Source organism: Varroa jacobsoni, unplaced genomic scaffold, assembly GCF_002532875.2.
Source record: "Varroa jacobsoni isolate VJ856 unplaced genomic scaffold, vjacob_1.0 scaffold_669, whole genome shotgun sequence".
NCBI classification, from domain to species: Eukaryota; Metazoa; Arthropoda; class Arachnida; order Mesostigmata; family Varroidae; genus Varroa; species Varroa jacobsoni.
Window position 1 is genome coordinate 171,826 of NW_019213571.1, and position 20,114 is coordinate 191,939.

The 20,114-nt window shown below is 38.1% G+C and overlaps 1 protein-coding gene and 1 long non-coding RNA gene across 9 annotated transcripts in view; one reads left to right on the forward strand and one right to left on the reverse strand.

The window, feature by feature from the left end:
* LOC111262493 (uncharacterized) overlaps positions 1–11,228 on the reverse strand; it is a 17,379-nt gene extending 6,151 nt beyond the window's left edge. The window contains exons 1-2 of the long non-coding RNA XR_002681641.2: positions 10,936–11,228; positions 7,015–7,120 (exon numbers count right to left, since the gene is read on the reverse strand). This is a non-coding gene — a long non-coding RNA (uncharacterized LOC111262493). The remainder of the gene's footprint in view (positions 1–7,014; positions 7,121–10,935) is intronic.
* LOC111262492 (zinc finger X-chromosomal protein) overlaps positions 1–19,022 on the forward strand; it is a 20,216-nt gene extending 1,194 nt beyond the window's left edge. For 3 of the 8 annotated variants that reach the window (XM_086969153.1, XM_086969154.1, XM_086969155.1), the window contains exons 3-4: positions 9,864–9,958; positions 14,517–19,022. In XM_086969153.1, coding sequence (XP_086825279.1) covers positions 15,222–15,974 — 753 coding nt within the window. In that variant the 5' untranslated portion in view covers positions 9,864–9,958; positions 14,517–15,221 and the 3' untranslated portion in view covers positions 15,975–19,022. Of the gene's footprint in view, positions 1–7,052; positions 7,135–7,285; positions 9,959–10,214; positions 10,232–11,223; positions 12,048–14,516 lie in introns of those variants that run through there. The other 5 variants (XM_022836800.2, XM_086969157.1, XM_022836799.1 and 2 more) reach the window with 5 other exon arrangements.
* The last annotated feature ends 1,092 nt before the right edge of the window (positions 19,023–20,114 follow it).

The window sequence follows — 20,114 nt, forward strand, 5'->3', positions numbered from 1 at the left end:
TGTAGGCTATAATGATAATTGCTGTTTAACACTCTTTGCCAAAAGAAAATATAGCTTGGTAATATATCGAATGCGCTTGCGTGGGTTCGGTCATGGAATTATGTCTTTACGCAGTTTTAATTATTTAGACCTGCGTTTATAATGTAATCACCGGTTCTCCAATCGTTCGTGAAAGCGATATTTCATCCTCAGTTGAGGCCTTCAATAGCTCTTTTCTACTGGCTTCCTCCTCTTATGTCAAATGTTTGCTTAGAACGAGTGGTTTGCTAACTTTCACTCTAATTAAGCTGTAAATATAGAATAGAACACCAGGAAACAACATTCACCAAAACTAAAAATATTTCTTTATATTTTCAAATAACTTATTCTTTGCTTACAGCTATTAGTTTAATACGTTTCGAGTTAAAAAGCCAACGCAACCAAGAATAATGTAAGCTTTTTCACTTTAAAAAAGTAGTTTTTTCTTGCTTTCGTGTGCAATATTTGTCACTAACTGACATTAATCAACGACAGAATAAAATTAGATACACCTGAATCCAACAGCTAAGTTACACTGGGCCATCGACAACACAAATATCGACTTTGCTGCAATAATGGAAAAAATGTCTGGTGTATGCTTTATTGTTATTAATTAGATATACGATGTAAGTAAGATTTTTCACATTACCTATTTTAATAAAAATATACTAACTAGGATTCCTCAAGGAAACAAGATGCAGAAGTTGACATCATTCAATGTAAAAGTAGTTGTCCCACAAAAGATTATTTTTAGATCTTTCGGTGTATTGACTGCTAAAAATAAATCCCCTTAGAAAAACTGTTTATATTTAATAACCACCCGTGATTTCCTGATTACAAAAATTCACAATTAATGTATTTTAGTGGTGTTATTTATTACAGCATGTAATGCGTCGACACGGTCGACGTGTCGACTCAGGGCTCGTTCAGTGTTGACTCCGAGAATAGAGCTTGGGCCAGCTTTATAAATTTAGCTATGTATAATCCTGTTCATTTTAGATTCCTAAGAGCACTTGGCCGTGCTATCCAGTGCCGTTCTAAACATAATTTCTTCAGTCTAGAAACAGCACTAACCCTAAGCGGAGGATGTGGCAGGTGTTTAGCATTAGATGAATAGTTACCGTATGCGTCTGTAAATATAGTTTTTAATTTGTACTATTTAGGCTTATAACTCTTTGATTTTGGCAATAACAACGGTTAGGTCCTGGAGTTGAAAGATTAAGTCTTTACAGTAATTGCGGGAAGGTGGATTTCTAAATCTTAAATCTGGAACCTAATAAATAAGGACCATCTTCAAATAATCAAAATATTTCGCAATCTTGTTTGTTCTTGGAAAACTGCATTGGAGCAGTATTGCATTACATACAGGCAAGCACTCGCATAGGGGACTCTTAAATTCTACGCAGATTTTGCCATAATGTGGTTAGGATTGAACTAGCTGACATATCTGAAGCGTAGAGCGCAACCATTTTTATCGATAGTATCGAGATTCAAATCAGTTAACAATACCAGTCTGCCTTAAGCCAGGCTTTTTGATTGATTGTATTTATCAGCATTAATAAGAAATGCTACGCCGAAAAAGCTGTGATCAATTCCTTCGTAAATTGTACCTTTGCCATTAATCAATATGGCGTATATCTTTGCGATTTCAGATTTTATTTTATACGACGAAACAAAAGTCAGAATTCAAATTAATGTATTCGTTTGTGTTTTTTGACATTTAAACGATAGTTAGTGGACTTTAGCAATCTTCCATACTTCCTGGTCATAAATGCAAAAGCTTTTAGGAGCTGATGTTAACATAAATAATAAGGCGCCGAGCGTAAGTTCTTGCAAACATCAGGTACAGTTTATAACTTCAAAGACCCGAGACTCTGTGTATATCTTTATTTGAGGGCCAGAATGAACTCCAAATCGACGATATAGTTTTTGATCGTCTTTGCTCACCAGGATTACATCGATGAAAAGTCTCCGATGAAAATTTCATAGCCAGTAGAATAGATTTTTATGCTTGAAAAGCCAAAGTGGACCGGGGCACATTTGCTTATGGTCTGAGAGTTGCCGATGTACCCTGCAGGCATTGGCATAATCTGCGAGCTACTTCACTATTATAATTCGCATTTTGCAGCTTTTCTGTGTGGGCATGCTTGAGAATGATTGAGAATGTATATGTCCAACACGTGTGTGGCTTCTGTCGGGTGCGTACCGCTATAGCAAGCTGTATGTTGTTCACTTAATTCGCTGAAACAAATAAGATCTGCTACCAAGAAAATGGAAATGATGAATTGCCTAAGACAAAAAATGTAAGTGAACGGCAAGTAAGTGGAATCAGCAGCAAACAGAAACTTGTACGAGCGGAGAAGTCAGCCAAGTCTTTCCGAAATACTTATTTATGAGAATACAGATTTGTGAAAAAGATAAATAAAATGAATCGGGTAAAAAAATTGAAGAAAATAACGCAACAAAGCAGTTTTTCCGAATCCAGCCACGACCCTATTGACAAGTAAAGTACAACACCAGGAGTAGTATCAAGGATTATGTGGAAACATAAAATATGTTCCGCTGCTAAACTGTAGATAAAAACATATAAACAAGCTTAATGATTATAATTAATTAATTAATACTAAGGCATACCAGTTATAATAGAAGTGAATTTGGCGTAATAAGCTCAGAAATCTTTACATGTTATTTTTTATTACTAAATGCTTGTTTACGTAAGCGAATGATTCTAGATACAAACATACCAATGCCAAAGGTGTAAATAAGTATTCTAGGTGCTTCGTTTTCATAACCTATAGATATTTTGCTCTATTAAGGCTGCACATAAAATAAAGAACCGCTTAGGATCATCTATTGTAAACCTTCATACGTTCATGCATTTTCACTGAGGCCGCAAATGAATTTCAACAGAAAGCTGCAACATGTTCCATAAAGTAGCCTTTTTTTTTCTACAGCATTTTTGTCAATTTACGCGCAATATTTTTGGCCACACTTCTCAATGGCATATGTTTACAGTACATTAAAATATAAACTTCATTAGTTAAAAAGAACTAGTTTTACATAATTGGAATAGCCATTCTTGCGTACTCTGTAGTGGACCATACTCCGAACAAAAAAAAAACATCTGCATCAGCGAGTCGCCATCCTCAGATGGACATATTGAAAAGTCACTTTTAAAATTGCTTTTTGGACCTGTAAGTTTCCCATGTCTATGGGTAGTATTAAGTATACAGATATAAATCGTACATCATAATTCATAGGAAGGATCATTTGGGTTTGAGAAATATGACATTTTCGAGAAATCAGTTTTACAAATATATTCTATACACGTTGAGGCAATCCAATGCCTTTTTGGTAAAAGGGCATCCATACATTATGCCTATAAAGGTGGCGTCAGTGTGTCGTATCATCATGAGTACTCAAATTTGTTTCACACAAAGAACATTTGAAAATCAAATTACTGCTGCGGAATGCGAACTTATCATTATCTTCAATGTGATTCCGGAATTTCATTTGTACGAACGTAGCTCTAAATTTTTGTAGGCAGTTGTTCCTCAAATAACCTGCTGAGCTCAGTAGTATACGATATTGTCAGTGGCAGCTCTTGAAGAGCGCATACCAGCATACCTGCATCACACAAGGAGCAGATGCAGTCAAGACAAAACTTTTTGTATGTAGCTTCATGTTGGTAGAGACGCACGAATTGAACGAAAATTGCGTAGAGGACAGGGCTTGGATACGAACACGGAGCCGATCCCGACTCTGGATAGGTAGCCCAAGTAGAAACAGAGTCACGAACCTTAACCACGGAAGTTCAATCCATTAGGCACCAAGCAGCCACCCTGAAACCAATTCCTAGAAATTCCATCTTCATAAAAAGACTAATGGCCAACTCTGCCAAATGCAAGCGAAAAATCGGAACGAGGTACATGCTGAAGCACAGATCGATTGCGTGCATAGGGCATGGGTGTAGCATTGTATTTCGAGTTGTGTGCTGCTATACCACCCTTTCCAAGAGCCATCTTAACGGGGATCAAAGAGTTCCTTTAACGACCAAAAGTAGTAAAGGATACTGACGACTATCTTTTTCCATCATAAGGCATCATATGCGGCTCTGGACTACAGGCCTGTATTTTTATGCCGATTGATTTTTATTATAAGCAGTCATATTCGCAAAACAGTGAGGGAACTATCTGTTATCAAAACTGCAAGTGAGTAAATGACTGACAAATGTACTGCAAGGGAGAGAGCGGCTTTCCTGAAGGATATAACGACAGTGTATTGTCTAAAGCAAAGCTGAAATTGCGTTTAATGCTAGGAATTTTTGCAATGAATATATCGGACATGAAGCCACGTCAGTAAGACATGCATCAGTCTGCATTGATTAAGCTTAGGTTTGCTTAGCTAAATATGCACACTTTCAAAATATCATTACCAAATGGCGACTATATAAGCGTGCTGATAGCGACGCTGTCATCTTGTATTAGAGGAGCCACTCAATCGCGCACCTTTAATTTTTTATCTGCATAACGAAGGAAGCTCTATAACTCACCAACATTGGTTTCGTTTGCTCAGAGCTTACTTTGCCTAGCGGATCCATGAGTTAATTTGCGAGATAGTCTGTAATCGGAAGTCGGCGCGTCAATTGACTTGAACTTACTTATACCACGATAGGCTGGCATGATCTGAGTGATTAACGCTGAGTACGCTCAGTAGACATGCGCGTGTCGCTGGTTCAAATTTCTGCGCTGACAAAGACTTACCATGTTGTTTTATAGGTCTGCTGGAGAAACTCTAGATAAGTAGGTCCAGTAAGATTCAATGCGACTGGACCTTCCAGTAGAAGGCAAATGCCCAATGTTACAAACGAAAAGTAAATCCTAAAATTTGTTTATGTAGCAGGAACAGCTGAAGGCGTTAGAAAACACGAAAAAAATTATAACATGAGCGATAAATTTATTCAGGCAGATTAAGAGTGTGATATAAAGGTGAAGTATGTGAGAATGTTGATAAACATATGATATTGATTTTTGACAGAGTTACACTGAGAGACAAAGCCTTAGCCAGCTTGTGTGCTCTAAACTGACAATAAATTGCGGCTTACAGATCATTACTTGAAGGTAAACAGGCATATGGTTTGATTTTACATCTGAGACAGTAAAACAAAACATAGGATGACATTACCCATGGGACGAGTTGCTGTGTTGATGATTTGCGAAAATTTGCTAGTAGTGCAAAAAAGTATATCTTCTTTTCTGGACCCTGTAGAGTTAGACGAGGTCTACCAGGCAGAAGAAATCGAATCTCCTTCAAATGTTACAGGACAATTAACAGATACCAAACTTTTGAACTCATGAAGAAGCTTTGGCATTCTGTATTGGATATCAGTTGAAAATACAGTTAAGAAGACCTGCCTGTAGAGTAAATTATAGTACGTTTCGTAATTATACGATAATGACATTAACAGCGATCATATTAAAGTTTAAAAATGTGAGCTACCCAATCACGCGGCAAAACTCAGATTTGACTAGAATGGCCATTTCTACTCCATTGGCATAATGAAGAGCCTGTGTTTACAGAAGACAGCCTGATGGCTGTCTAAATAGTCCGGCACTATAACGGTCGTCATTAATCCACGTTTCCATCATTAGGAGAACATCATAGGAAGCATTATGCTCTAACTGGGAATCATAGACATTTTTATTAGCAAGGGAACCGGTACTAAATAGTTGAAAAGCACTATGTGCGTGGAATACATAGGTATATGTGATGCAATGATAACGAATGTAAAAATAATAAAGTAGTCTGATAATTTTACCTTCTTACAGGCAACAAAGGCGTGCACAAGGCTGCTGTGTATTTCGAATAAAAACTAGTTAGCACAAAACAATAAACTTCCTGTATATCGATTTGTATATATATATAAATTATTAAGCGGCTTTTTCGAAGCTGATCCATTTGAATGAATTGTTTTAAAGAAAAGGCATAAATATCGTCCAAATTACATAGACTTTGGCAGCCGGCAGCAAACATGACAAGTCTTGAAAAAAACGTTTACTAACGAATATATTTCCATCACGAGTGATTTTTACATATTGTGACGTATCATTAATGTTGCACGTGTTATAGTATGAAATTTCTCCAGGCAGTCAGTCACTTTTCTTCCTTATATATATATGAACTAATTAGTGAGATTAGCGAAAACCCCGAAGCATTTTCTTATATAATCGTAACTTAACCTGAAGTGTACAAAATTATTGAATTTTCTAAGAACTAGTTACAAAAAGCAATGTTGGGTTGGTGAAATACTGTCGAGAAAATTCTGTGTAAGTAGTCGTTTAAGTGTAATGTTTCCTCCAGGCCTGGTAGGAAGCCTGCCTTAGAGATCAAGCCCACCATCTTCGTACTAACCTGTTTTAGTAATGTATCATTCAGGCCAAAATAAACTGGTGCAAAATAAACCATACGCCCTCAGTTACATAAAAGTCAAGTATGTGGCATATCTGCATACTGCAAAAGATTTGGAGTGCATATTGAGTAGTGATTCTATTAGTGTGTACGCCTACTTCCCCGTTCATAGTAAAACCGGCCTTAATATTCCTGCTATATTCGATGGGCACTACAAAAGTGAACGCGGCTTTGCAAATCAAGGGTTTCAAATTAAACTGATGAAGACACGTAGGAGCTTTCTCAAAAATTAGAAGAGCATAAGCTTCGAGTCAGAAAACCTATAACATAACAAACCACATCAAGGTCCCATATAAGTGTATGAAGGCAAGTAAAACGGGATTGTCCTCTAGCAGCCCCACTTCTCTCCAAGCGAAAAACATCAGTTTCTACGAAAGATTGAACTACAACCTAAGTATTACCAAGCAAAAGAAGTATGGAAAAGTGTTTGCGGAGCCGTCAAAATCGTCAGATTACTCTTTTTACGTCCTGTCTTTGAAGTGGTTATTCTGTCTTTTTTTCGTTTTGGATTCAATAGATGGTACAAACCTTGACCAAAATCACTCTAGTTCAGGGAAGCAATATTGTGGACTCTTTTCCGAAAACCTAAAGTACGTTCTATCCACAATGGCGCCTGACGAGCTGTCAGATCTCTCTGCAATAAAAAAGGTAAACACTTTTTACACTCTGCTCAACAATATAAATTGAATTTAATAATGAAAATAGGTTTAGATATGATACATATAAAATAGTTGCTATTCCTATAGATTAATCTTATACCGCCGTATTCATCAAGGAGATGAATGACACTTTAGCCATCGCTGTATATGCACGAGAAATCGATGCACGAACTGCAGCAGCGACGAATAATTTTGTTACTACTGTAATTCTCTCTTCAGAGTCGACCCACCATAGCCGTACTTGTCCCTTTTATCTCCGTAGATGTAGGAGGACCACCGATTTGTGCAGACACCTTAGGCACGTCTATGACAAAACACCATGACTCCTCTAAAGCTTTACCAACTGACACCGGTGGCGATATGCACAAAACAGCAATACCCACTGATTCCTCAAAGAATGAGCTTTTTTCCACTATTGTGTAGAGTATTGTCCTCAAACAGTGTTTCAAGCTAAGAATTTAGTTTTCTCTTTAATTGTCAACTATATCCTATCCAGCAAACGCCAGTGTTGTTATTGTTCCGCATTGCTTCACGAACTTGCCATGAGCAAGGAAGGGGTAGTGGGTTCTTGCGACAGTTCACGCAATGCGTATGTTTAGGTAATTGTAGTTACACGGCGGTTATGTGCCACACTTAACCGTTTCACGATGTATGCTTATTGCAGCCGTTCCGAACTTTTTTTTTTATATCTTCCGCTTAAATGTTTTCTCATAAGAAGGTTGCTCTATATAATATAACATGATCAGGTGTGTATGTGGATAACTCTGATTTGACATTTAATTACCTATAATTTTACTTTCCATACTGATGTCATATGTGCTTGGTGCTACAGTCGTTTTTATCCTTAATAAAATTGGAACTCCTTAACTTGAGGGTGCCCAAAATCAGTATTCGTGCTCTATCTAAAAAACCGTTGTGCTTGTAGTAAAAGCGCCAAGTTTTGGAAAGCACCGGCAGATTTATATATATATATAACATATGAATTATCTATGCTTAGAAGTGAAATATGTTCTTGTAAATAAACGTGTTTTATATCATATGTATATTCCGATATTAAGAATCGAATAGTTCGCCTGGCCATGCCTAGGTTCTATCGACGAGATTTTTCACAAACCGAATATCACATGCAGATGAAGAACGTCTGCTTATAAATCACATAACAGTAAAGTAGGCAGACGTATTTTCAAAGAAGTCAGCGGTAATATCGTCGGTCGTAATTATGCAGGCAAATCATTCTCGTATTAGCGTCTTCCAATGTTACTAGAAGCGGCTATATTTTTGCCATTTCGACACGAAAATATGTAATAATATCGTACGATAATAGTAGAGATCTCTAAGCATATGAAACCGATATGTGAGATGAACCTGAATTCAGTGAATCGAACGATTCGTGTAGGAATGAAAAAATTTACCAGCCCTATCAGTTTTGCCAAAGTCTGAGGAATGAGTAAGTCTGTCTTTTTGTTTATTGGCACAATCGTATTGTTCTCTTTCATCATCAACAACCTCAAACATGTTGTCCGTAGAAATATATATACGTAGTGTGATGCTCGTGGTCTCTGATTAAGAAACATAACGAGCCGCGTTCAATATTTTCGTTTTGTCATTAGTAGGCCTAACGTTGCATAATGTAAGCAAGGACAAAGACCTATTTTCAATGTAACATTTGCGTGGAAAATACGCTGCCTTTCATTTTTGCAAGTGTTAAGTCTCAAGCACCAAAAACTACATTTTCCACTTTAAAATTATTGTGACTCGTTTATGTGATCACCAACTGACCTGTTAACGTTATTTTGTAAACACTTCATATCACACAGTTGTGATAGTTTTTCTGTTAAATCTAATGATATGATTTATTTCATGGACCTCATTTATGCAAGCTCATTAAGATTCCACTAAAAGGGAATATACTGCAGCGTTGATTTGTGATCAATAATACAGCCAGGTTTGACTATATTCATTGTGGAAATCTTTCTTCAATTTTATTCTGCACGTTCTGGTCGCGACTTATGACATCTATGTTACAATGTCAACTGTAACTGCTTTACGATTAGTAGTCAAACCATCCGCCATGTTGTTATTACTGAAAAGAACTTATTACTCGGAAAAGCAGAGTACCGCAATCGTCATATGGCATATTTGAAATAGAATTTTATATAATTTAACCTTATTTGCGTGAATTTCCTCTAAAAGGTTCCTTCGATAACGGCAACTTGATGTCTTTTTTTAGGAGGTTGAGGGCAAATGCATTATGCAGACCAGACTTCACAAGTGTGTCCTTTGTCTGGTACTGTGGGACTCTCACCCCACTAAACCCCGGACCCCTCCTAAGCTTGGGCTTTGGTTCGGAATATAGTTTAATATTACCTCGAAACTTAATGTCTAAAAAGTAAATCATTATCGCTTCATGTGTGAGCTGTTCTGTATCTCAGAAAAGGCTTTCAGAGAAGCTATCAGCCCCTGAAGATGATATTATATATAAATATAGAAACTGTAGAAGAAACCATAAAATATAAATGTTTCCACTATGTTGGGGTCCCAAAATGACTCCAAGTTTGCGTTACTAGGTTAGCGATGGACTTCACTGGACGTGAGCCAAATGGCTACGATACTCGGTAGTGCTAACCTACCAATGATAATAACAAATAATCTAAGTAGTTTCCCAAATGCATATCGGTTTGCGTAAATCGCTTAACAAATGTCCTGTAACGGTTTCAGCAACTCGGTGATAAGTCAAGATTGGGTCCCTTCGCTATCTTCTTCCAAGTGTTCCGCTACCGGAAAAATTGTAAAGCGCATCCACGCACTGACAGGTTCGTCTCGTAATTTGCCTATAATTAGATAAATATTGCTTTACTACGAACAGATGCGACACGTTTGCTACAGACGATTGCTTATTATCAGGATACACACAGGGTATACGCTTGTTTATATCTATTAATGGCTGCGCATCAATCATATATATTGAATTTCAATTACCCTTTGACTATATCGAGAAAAAATTATTAACACCAATATGCAAAACAAAATAAATTAAACAATAATGAATATGATTTTTTTTTCATGTAGGCTGTTACTCAACATCGGTAAGTTAATATTCCGTGTATGATATGATATAATTTTAACTTGATGAGTGATGTTTGCGGAGGTATATATTATAGAGATTTGTGTTCAGCTTAAAATAGAAAAAAAATCAGCTTGCCAGGTATGTCAAGTGTTACGGAACGTTAATATATTTGGATACAAACAAAGATAAGAACTAGTGCGTACCTTTTTTAATATGCAGATAAAGGCTAAAACCCATAGCTTCCCTAGTTTTTAATACAATCATGGTAATTAGTTTCGTACTGCTCGGAATTGCTAGGCCGAAAAATGTTGAGTTATACAACTGGTCTTACAATACACAATGGTCTTACAATGTTTAATATTTAAATAAGTATTTTGGTTTTGTGTGTGAGACGTACTATGTAACACTTGTGGTCACCTTCCGGCATCTGCATCCTCTAGTTTCAACCACTGTCAAACGTGTTTGCGAATTTGCCATATTACAAATGCGTAGTAAACTGTAACTTGAAGAGACAACCATGTATTATTTGTTTCACAAAAAGCTTATTGAACGAAAAAGCTGGAAAAGTGAGATGAACTCTTTACCATAGATCACCTCAGATTGATTTGACGTATTTTTGATACTGTCACACCTTTCATGTAAACATCCGTGTGGGTCCACTGATTTCGTCCAGAAACACCCAAACGGTTAATTATCCGTCGCGACAACCATTCATCGACTTACCTATTGTATTTGTCCAAATAGCAATCACCTTTATCTATTACATTGTCAGTGAATGGGTCCGTTATTTCTAGAGTTTGTTACAATTTTTTCCAGGGCACAGACCATACGGCAGTCGTCGAATTTATTTCCGTTCGATTTGCCAAGCGTATATAAATAAATGAACTACACTAGCCATAGCACCTCTGAAGCACACTTAATGGGTGAGAGGGATATTCAGCTGTTTTCGGTAGGTTCGGTTCAGATATGTATGTACTAATCGCTCTGTGAACACTTGTCTTTGTCATGAAGGTATAACACGAATGAGAAGCCGTTTGCTACGGTAAATGATTGCATCAAGCCGATGTCAAGTAGATACCTAAAGGTCATCTCTGAGTTGAAAATGTCGTGGCTCGGGAACTTGGGTCTAAGAACGCATATTCAGTGTTTCGATCTTGGGCCGTAGAAGAACCGAAATTGTCCCAAGGGGATCGGCAGCCAACATGGCGGCGACTAATACACGCGATGCGAGGCTAAACAAGGGTCACTTGAAACTGCCCGAGCGCTAGACGTCACGTGATAGGTAATAGCCTAACCATTATTAACATGAATATATCGTTTCTATGTTTCGTGATGAATGACCCTTTTGGTAACAGCTAATCTGTTGTTTAAATTATCCGTAAGCTGTTTACATCACATGATCAGGTCTCGCGCCTGGTGCAAACATGTACAGTACTTTCTGTTTCTGGTTAGACACTTCGCCGCCATCAGACCAACCGCAGCCGTTATAAACTGAATATTTTTTGACAAAAAATTAACGTCAACTACGTTCTTCAGCAATAAGAACTGTGTAAGCCTATAGCCGATACGAGCATTCGTCAATTAGCGAGCATAGTGAAGTACAGTCTTTCTGCTGGCAAAAAATCGATTATTAGCCAGTCGTCTAAAGCAATGCTTTAATGATAGTATCGAACGTAAAACTCGAATGTTTTTCTGTAATAAAAACTCAAAACTTTATCTATTTTTATATATACACAAACACACATTGTCATATTGTTGTGTTGAACGTAGTGTTCTTAAACTACTTATCACCACATTCAGTCGCAATAAAATTGCATAGGCTTCTTATATTTAAAGCGTTTGTTGTTCTTATTTCTTTGATTGTCAGTATTTTTGCAAATGTATGCACTCAGACGTCTCTTGCTGGCATAATTGTGTCTTCTCACTAGACTCCACAGGTTCAGAGGGCCATATGTGGCACTTAACTGTTCTCTATATACATGGTCATACCTTGTTGCTTATATTCGGTTACACCTGGAGCAGCTTTACAATGAATTGAAGGTTAAGCTGCGAATTATGTATATTCTGAAGTACTTCTGTTTCGTATCTAATTACGGGACAATGGAACAAATGCATTTGGTTTATTTCTTCATTGATATAGATCATTTACAAGCCTCAGTGAAATAATGCAGTCGTCCTTTATTCAACGTTTGACATTCGATCGCTAAAATACAGGGAGCAACACAGGGAGGGACATTCATCCTCTTTTAAAGGTAGTGTCGGGCGGTAGCCAAGTCTTTAGTCTAGAACTGGGTCGTATATGTTATTATTTGGGATTTCACTTGAAAAGTTTCCAGTCTTACGGCTTCTAAAGTCTGGAAAATTAAGTTCGCCATCGATGTATTTATTCAATTATAGAAAGCAAAATGAGGATATGTCAGTTGCTGTTGTCGACGGTTACCACATGGCCTAGAACATAAGTAGAATTGCTCATTCTTAGCGACAGTCGTTTGGAAATTGCTCGTATTTCTACCTCATAGTCTAGTTTGCTGTTATATAATTGTGGCTACATATCTAAGTCAGTTCGGCAGGTGTTTAGAAGTGGTTTCAGGAACACAGAGACGTATCGAGACAGTATGTTTGTCTTTAACTGTTTCCGGGCGTTCTGCTACCCCCTAGAGCTGCGAAGCCCATGTGCGCTCCTACAGGTTTGTCGTATAGTTTAAGCAAATACATTCAACAATGAAGTACATAGTCAGCTGTTTCTTCAAGCTTTATACGTAAAGGTGAAGACAAAGGTTGACTAACGGCCAAACTATATTTTCGCCTAGAAATGCCGCAGTTACAGTAGCTATGTTAATTTTGTTATGATCCCATTGTCTTAACGATTAGCACATTTACGCGAATTTGCCTTTTATTGGTACTTATAGAATAGCTATAGAAGGAGACAGCCATTTACTAATGAGTGTTCATTTTGCAAAAAAAAACCTTTTACGATGTCCACTGCAGGTAAAGGATTACAGCTCTCGGATATTACCAGTATTTCTATACGTATGAGGCGTTCAGCAATAAATGCTCATTTCAGAGGCATCTGAACAAGTCGTTGCTTGTTCGTACAGTCGATAATGGGTCTGTTTTACATTTATGTTGGCGAGTACGAACCAGCTGTGCTGAACAACTTCATTACTTCGAAAATCCAATAGGCGTAATGTATACATAGGTAGGACTACCGTCTCGAAAGCGTTACTTACATCACTTACAGTAGTGCTCGTTGCTGATTTCAACATGTGACCTCCTCCACTCAAATTTGCCAGTTGCCGTTAAAATGCTTAGTTTCGGCGTATTTTTACACGAGAGGGAAGCTATTTGCTCATGATATTGCCGTTGAGTGAATGTTCAATATAGTTTTAACAGTCGTCTGATGACCAGGTACGGACTTGCCTATAAAGCCGCGCAGCTAAAAACATTTGTACCAACCCGTGTAGAGATTATTAGAGACGACTTAAACGACAGCGATTTAAAATTGTTGAAATAACCCAAATTATCAATAAGATTAGTTGACTTCCTATTCGGGTCATGCTTTGTATGGTCATAATCGATTCAGGCCAAGCATATCTACAAACAAACGCAATGCCCCTTATGCCCACCTAAGCTATAATATGTAAGCGGTTTACATTGGTGGAAGACGATACCTTACTTTTGCCTCCGGACACATGATTTGTAGTCGTAAATTCTAACCAGGCTTAAATTATGTTGCAATATAGGCATTTACACATCGTGCATGGATCTCGATGTCGCTGTACACACAGGTGTTTGGAGCTCTCTACGTCCCCAATGTCCTCACGTATGCCCCCTCGTAAATGCGATGAAGAAAGTATTTGCAGCTTTCATCCTGAACACGTCGACTGGCATTCCTTACCTTTCATTGTCAAGTTGGCTGATTTATAACCTATTGTCCTATCAATAGGTCTTGGAACAGCGTCAGCTTGGTACCTGCATACTGAAAAAAGTTTGTTGTGTCTTCCGTCCAGCGCTTAGGCCGTTAAAGGCTTCAGACGGCTGACTCCCAGCACGAAACAAAATAATGTGTATACCGAACTCAAACTGTTGATCACGTAGCGTCTTTAATTTTAGCAGAAAAACATGGTACCCCTCCACTGTTAGCTTCACGTGCGTGCTGGTAGTTATCAGGCAGTCGTGCTGTTGGCAGTACAAATAGAAATTGTGTTATCTAAACATGCTACGGTCAACTCTTGAATAACAATATTGAAAAATATGATTTGTTAAATCGACGGGAATGTCTTACCGAATGTTTTTTTTTTCAGATTACGAGTTGCCGATTACCTGTTGATTGTCAAGAGCTTCGTCCTGAGGATATACGTAACGATTGAAAGACTTATTGGCACGTCCACTTGTTGTTCAAGGCATCATTAGAAAATTTCTAGATGATTGAACGCTAGGCTTACTTCGTTGAGTTGGATCCGTAGGAGCGATCAATAAAAGAAACACATTCAATGAATAAAGTCCGTTTTTATCTCTCGGTCAGGATTTGAATAGATTCCACCGAACATTTCTCCTTGTTTTCTCATGTACCAAACATTCACTAGTATGAATGAGAAACGTTCAATGAATATCATAAATCACCTTTATCAATAAGATAATAGTTTTATATGGTGGTTTAGAGCTATACAGCAAAACTACGTCGGACTATTTTAATTAAAAAAAAAACAGCTGATTCTGGTTAAATCGCGAATTTCAAAAGTCTAAGCTTGGTCGCGTTCTATCCTTGTTTGTTTCCACATTTCGTTGACCTGCTTAATGTAGTCGGAGAAACCGATTCAAACAAAGGATTATCTGTAAGTTGTATGATTTTTATATGTGAATGTCTGCTTTATCAATACATGAGGGTTATGTGATTTTATTGTATTTACTGACCTCGAGGCATCATGTAGTTTAATAGTTTTTTTTTTCATTTATATCGTTTTACAGTCGATCTCGGTTCCTTGCTAGAGCAAGTTGGCGAGTTCAACATGACAACATCTGACGAACCTATTCTCATTACGCCCGACGACTCAACCATTGAGATAGAACTTGTTGATTCGAAAGCCGAACCTGAATCTGGTCATAGACGTCGCGGTGTGACCTCTTCCTCATGTTTCGTTTGCCTGCGGGGAAACCTGCGAGGTGCTCATCTTGAGCGTCACCTGAGAACGCACACCAAGGAACGGCCGTTCCAGTGTCCCCACTGCGACTACAGAGCGTCACAGAAGTCAACACTGTACACGCATATTGCGTTGCGACATGCTGCAGCACAAGAAAGTTTAACTGAAGAACAACAACGTCATTTCATAGAAAGCTGTTCAGCTATGGTGTCAGCAGCAGCGTCCTCCGACGATACGACGGGCGGAAAGCAAGCAAGCCGCGTCGACAGATGGATATGTGCCATCTGCTCGAGACGGTGCCCGTCGGCGGCCCACCTACGGATGCACCTGCGAGTCCACACGAAGGAGAAACCCTACGCCTGCGAGTTCTGCCCGTATAGGGCTACGACAAAGGGCAACCTTAAGTTGCACGTCGGCAGGCTTCACGCCACAGTACTGCGGTCAGATGAGATCAATCATTCGGCTTCAACAGCTATAACAACAAGTGCCAGTGAAGATGGTATTTCGGTGCGATCAAATCCGATCCTATCAAATCTGCTGCTACCAATACCGGTGCCATCAGAACTATTAGAGATCGCCATGACTGTAAAAGAAGATCGAAGCGACGATCAGCAGGTATAGAAGTCAACAGTTCACAGAGTCTGTCAGCTACTCAAGGTCTGCTTTAATGCCAACCTATGGATAATGTAGACACAATAACAATGTGCTTTGTATATGTACGAAACAACAGCAACTATCCTATGCGGTTTCAGTGACTTCCTCTCAGAAAAATATGCTTTACTTGGCAATATTGAGAAATGTTCATTCGCGACTGTGTAACATGGGCATTCGTTCCTTTATACACCCGTAAAGCATTTCCATTTCCGTAGAGGGAAACAACAATTTCAATCTAATAAATCCATATATCTATATATATATATATGTATATATATATATGATAAATTACAAACCATTGGTAAAATTGTGCGTGTGGCATGCGAATTCTAAGTTTCATATTGATTGGCATTAATTAACGGTAATTCGATAATTAGACATCAATTCTAGCAACTATGTGTTCCATATGTTTGAATCCTACTGCGGACGTTGAATCGCAACTTCCTTCGTATTTCATACAGCCAGCTATTACCAGATCTGGGTGATCAGCCCGAGCTTTATTATATTGCTATTATGTTACTACGCATGACTCTTTATTTAATTCGTAGAGATGTGTGTACGCGTGTGCCGTTATAAGAAATGAATGTCTATAGAAAATAAGCGAAATGTCATTGAATGAGGTTCATTTTATTGTGCGATAATAAAGCACACATATGCATTCTACGGAGGCTCTTGTGGTGTCGGCGAGTATATCATACAATGAAATAAGTCACTGAAGCGCCACCCGAAATGATATTCCGACAGTTAAGGTCATCTCTTTATTGATCGGAACGTGTGCGTAAAACAGGCACGACAGTGTAATTTGTTTCAAACAGCAAGCACGTATATTGTATAAATTGTAGAATGTATGGAGCATATGAATGACGAAGATGAGAGAAATATCGTATAGCGATGGTCACGCATCGGGATAAATTTCATAGAAAGGAGGTTTAAATGTGAGATGTAGTAATCAGTTCCTGAAGTTGATGCAATCTAATTGGATAAAATTTTTGGATTGTGTGTTCGTATATGCCAAAAAAAAATACATATTTTGTGTTTCTTACCTTTCGCACATTGGTGATTAAACTGTTTGAGGATGCTCTTGTTTTTTTTTTTAATTTTGTTTTTAATTTTAGTTTAATATTGTTACCTAGAAAAAAGCTTACTGACACCTATAGTCGAACGCCGAACACGGAAGAGAACTTAAATACCGTGCACACGGTTCTTACTTTTGAGCGAATAACGTTATTAACTCGTGGATTTTCTCGGTATTTAGCATTATCTTAGTAAGCAATGAACATACTGTTCTAACTTACCCTCCATATACGATAAGCAAAAATAATTGATATACGCTTCCTCTATTCGCATCTGTAATTAGGTTGTACAATATACCAGGGCGCTTACCCGAGTTGTCGTTCTTTGCTCTACACTGTTCTCAATAGAAGAAGGATTGTTCGGTTTTATATGGAAATAGGCGATAAATAAGGGCAGGCACGATTTTACAGAATACGGCATTTAAATCGGGACAAATTATTGGCGGGCCGTTTGTTATGACGAACATACATTCATCTGCGACTTCTGGTACCAGATGAATGCCGCTTTCTTCCGGTAAAGCAAACTCGTCATACGAACAACAGGGCGTCACCTTCTAAATTTTAGCACAGGCCAGCTATTGTCTAAACTGCATTTGTCCCTGCGCTAGACTAATTCTAACCAAAATTGAAAACTTTTTTTTTGCCAGAAATCGACAGTCTACATTATAGGCGTTCCTCATACGCTTCCTGAAAGATCGTATAACGACCTTCATAAGTCAACCAGAAGATTCCTAGTGGAGTTTAGGTTTACAAAGCTTTAAAAATTCAATGAAATGACTTGCTATTTTGGGTAGATCTAGAACTTCGTTACAAAAATGGAAAGCCGCTTTAGAGAGGAGAGTACCAGTTATCCATTGGACCGTGTAGATAAGTTCCGACAATTAAATTCTGCGACACCTTTGGACCTCCTAGCCATTTTGAATTTTTGCATTTCTGAGATTTTTTTGCCTGATATCAATCGAAAATTCAATTCCACAGGACTCTGTTTTATATAGCGTATTTTAGCGACATAGTGCAAACTCGTGTGAGTTTGCATTACTATATCGATTCACGCACTGCTACTGTATCTGCGACTACCATGAGTAACCTTTTAAAGTACTAATCAGTAATTTACATCCCGAATCAGAGCTGGAGTCGCAATTCATGACGGTTATATCGAATATATATGATTATAAAAAAAAAAACACTTGACTGATATAAAAAATATCTGATGATATTTAGAAACAGTATTTGAAGCAATGAAAAAACATATGAAGAAGTAGTAATTTAGGTGCAGTGAACTGCAAAATGTGCAGTCAATCGATGTCAGTAGCGATGACGGAAATAGCCGAGAGTAGCGCTCATAAGTGTTGCGCAGTTGAACTTAACCACGTTACCTTTACATCGGGCTAATCTGTGTGATATAACATAAAAATATTTAAGGAAAAGGGCAAGTTGTCTTAAACCAAACTAATGATGTGTATGTGAATCCATTTACAATGATAAGTCGTATTTAATCTATCATATGCCCTATGTGTTCCATCAGCGGCGGCCACTCTGTACTTTTCAGTGCAACGAGATGCTAACTTTGGTCTACTTCATGGACTGGCCGAAATTTTTTGACAAGTGTTCAGTATATATACAGCCCGGGTAGACGACCTGATTATAGACTAATATGCTATTATGTATGATGTGATGTTATGTAAAAAAACATACATGCAATTTTTTTTATGTTTATATAGCCGAGATTATTCAGATCACGTAGTGTACATTTGCCTCCTGCACACGATTGTTCTGCGATAGGGACAGGACTGCGAACAGAATTAAGCTGGTAATACAGTCACTTACCATGAAAATTGGGCGTGCTGTAGCTAAAACACAACCTGAGCTCTCCAACGCTCGGTAGATTTTAGACAGGTGACCAAACAAATGCACAAAATAAAGGGCTATATATTCAAACGCATCAGAACTGGTCTTTTCAATTACTTTAGCCTACTTGGAACCTTGAGGTTAATATTTCACACTTTTGTTTAATTTTAGATTTATTGCTTTCTACGTAAATTTATCAGTACATAATATGGTAAAAGGTTCATCGTCTCTGTTTTTTCGTACTCTAAGCACCTACCCCAACAAAAAAAAACTTCTCTCAGTTTTGTAATATACGGGTTTTTTTGTAACATACACCTGCTAAAGAATTGGAAAAAAAGGACGAATTTTTCACCAATCAGTACAAAAACTCTAGCAAACGGCAGCTACTCTTGGGATGATAGGGAGTTGGCCGCTATGTGAAACTTGACGGCGACGATCGTGTCAACACATATGGCTCAAACCTTGGCTCGTATGAAGATTGGTCGCTGGGTAATTCTCTCTATGTTTGTCTGTCACCGGCAAACTTGATATTTACCCGCTGACAACACGCCTAAAATTTCCAGAACTATGACGTCATCGGTGCCTTTCCCCTATGTAAGGGCCAAATCGTAGGGGATAATAGGGACACATTTCCTTTAGTCCTAGTAGACGCAACTGTAGGAGATTTTTTAAGCGAATCAGCTATGCTGACGATATGTGCTACACTCCATACTTGTTGCTGCTACAACTATCATTTTCTCTAACACGACAATGGCGACGACTAAAACAATCTTGGCATTTTAGCCGAGCCCGTTAGCTAGCGTCTACGATAGTAGATTTTGAACCGAAAATGCAGCAAAACAACGAGGGTGAGAAGAAAGGGAAATCCAGACTTGTCTTTTGTAGAACTAACTTTTGTTTATGTGTACAGTCCGTTCATACAAATCATACCTACACCTCTTTTTTTCACACAAGATTAACAATTTTTAACGTACAAGAATACACTTTTGATTTCACCTTTTTTATGGTAGCTCAGCCTAAAAGGATTAGTGTAATGTTGCAATAAAGAGACCGCTAGGTCAGGGAAATCGTAATTTCTACCGTAGCCTAGTTAAGGTTCTTACAGGCTTCGGGTAAATCATCGTCAAGAGTACATGCTGCAAGGCAAGTCTTGCCCCAGCTAGTAAACGTTGTTCTATTGGCCTAA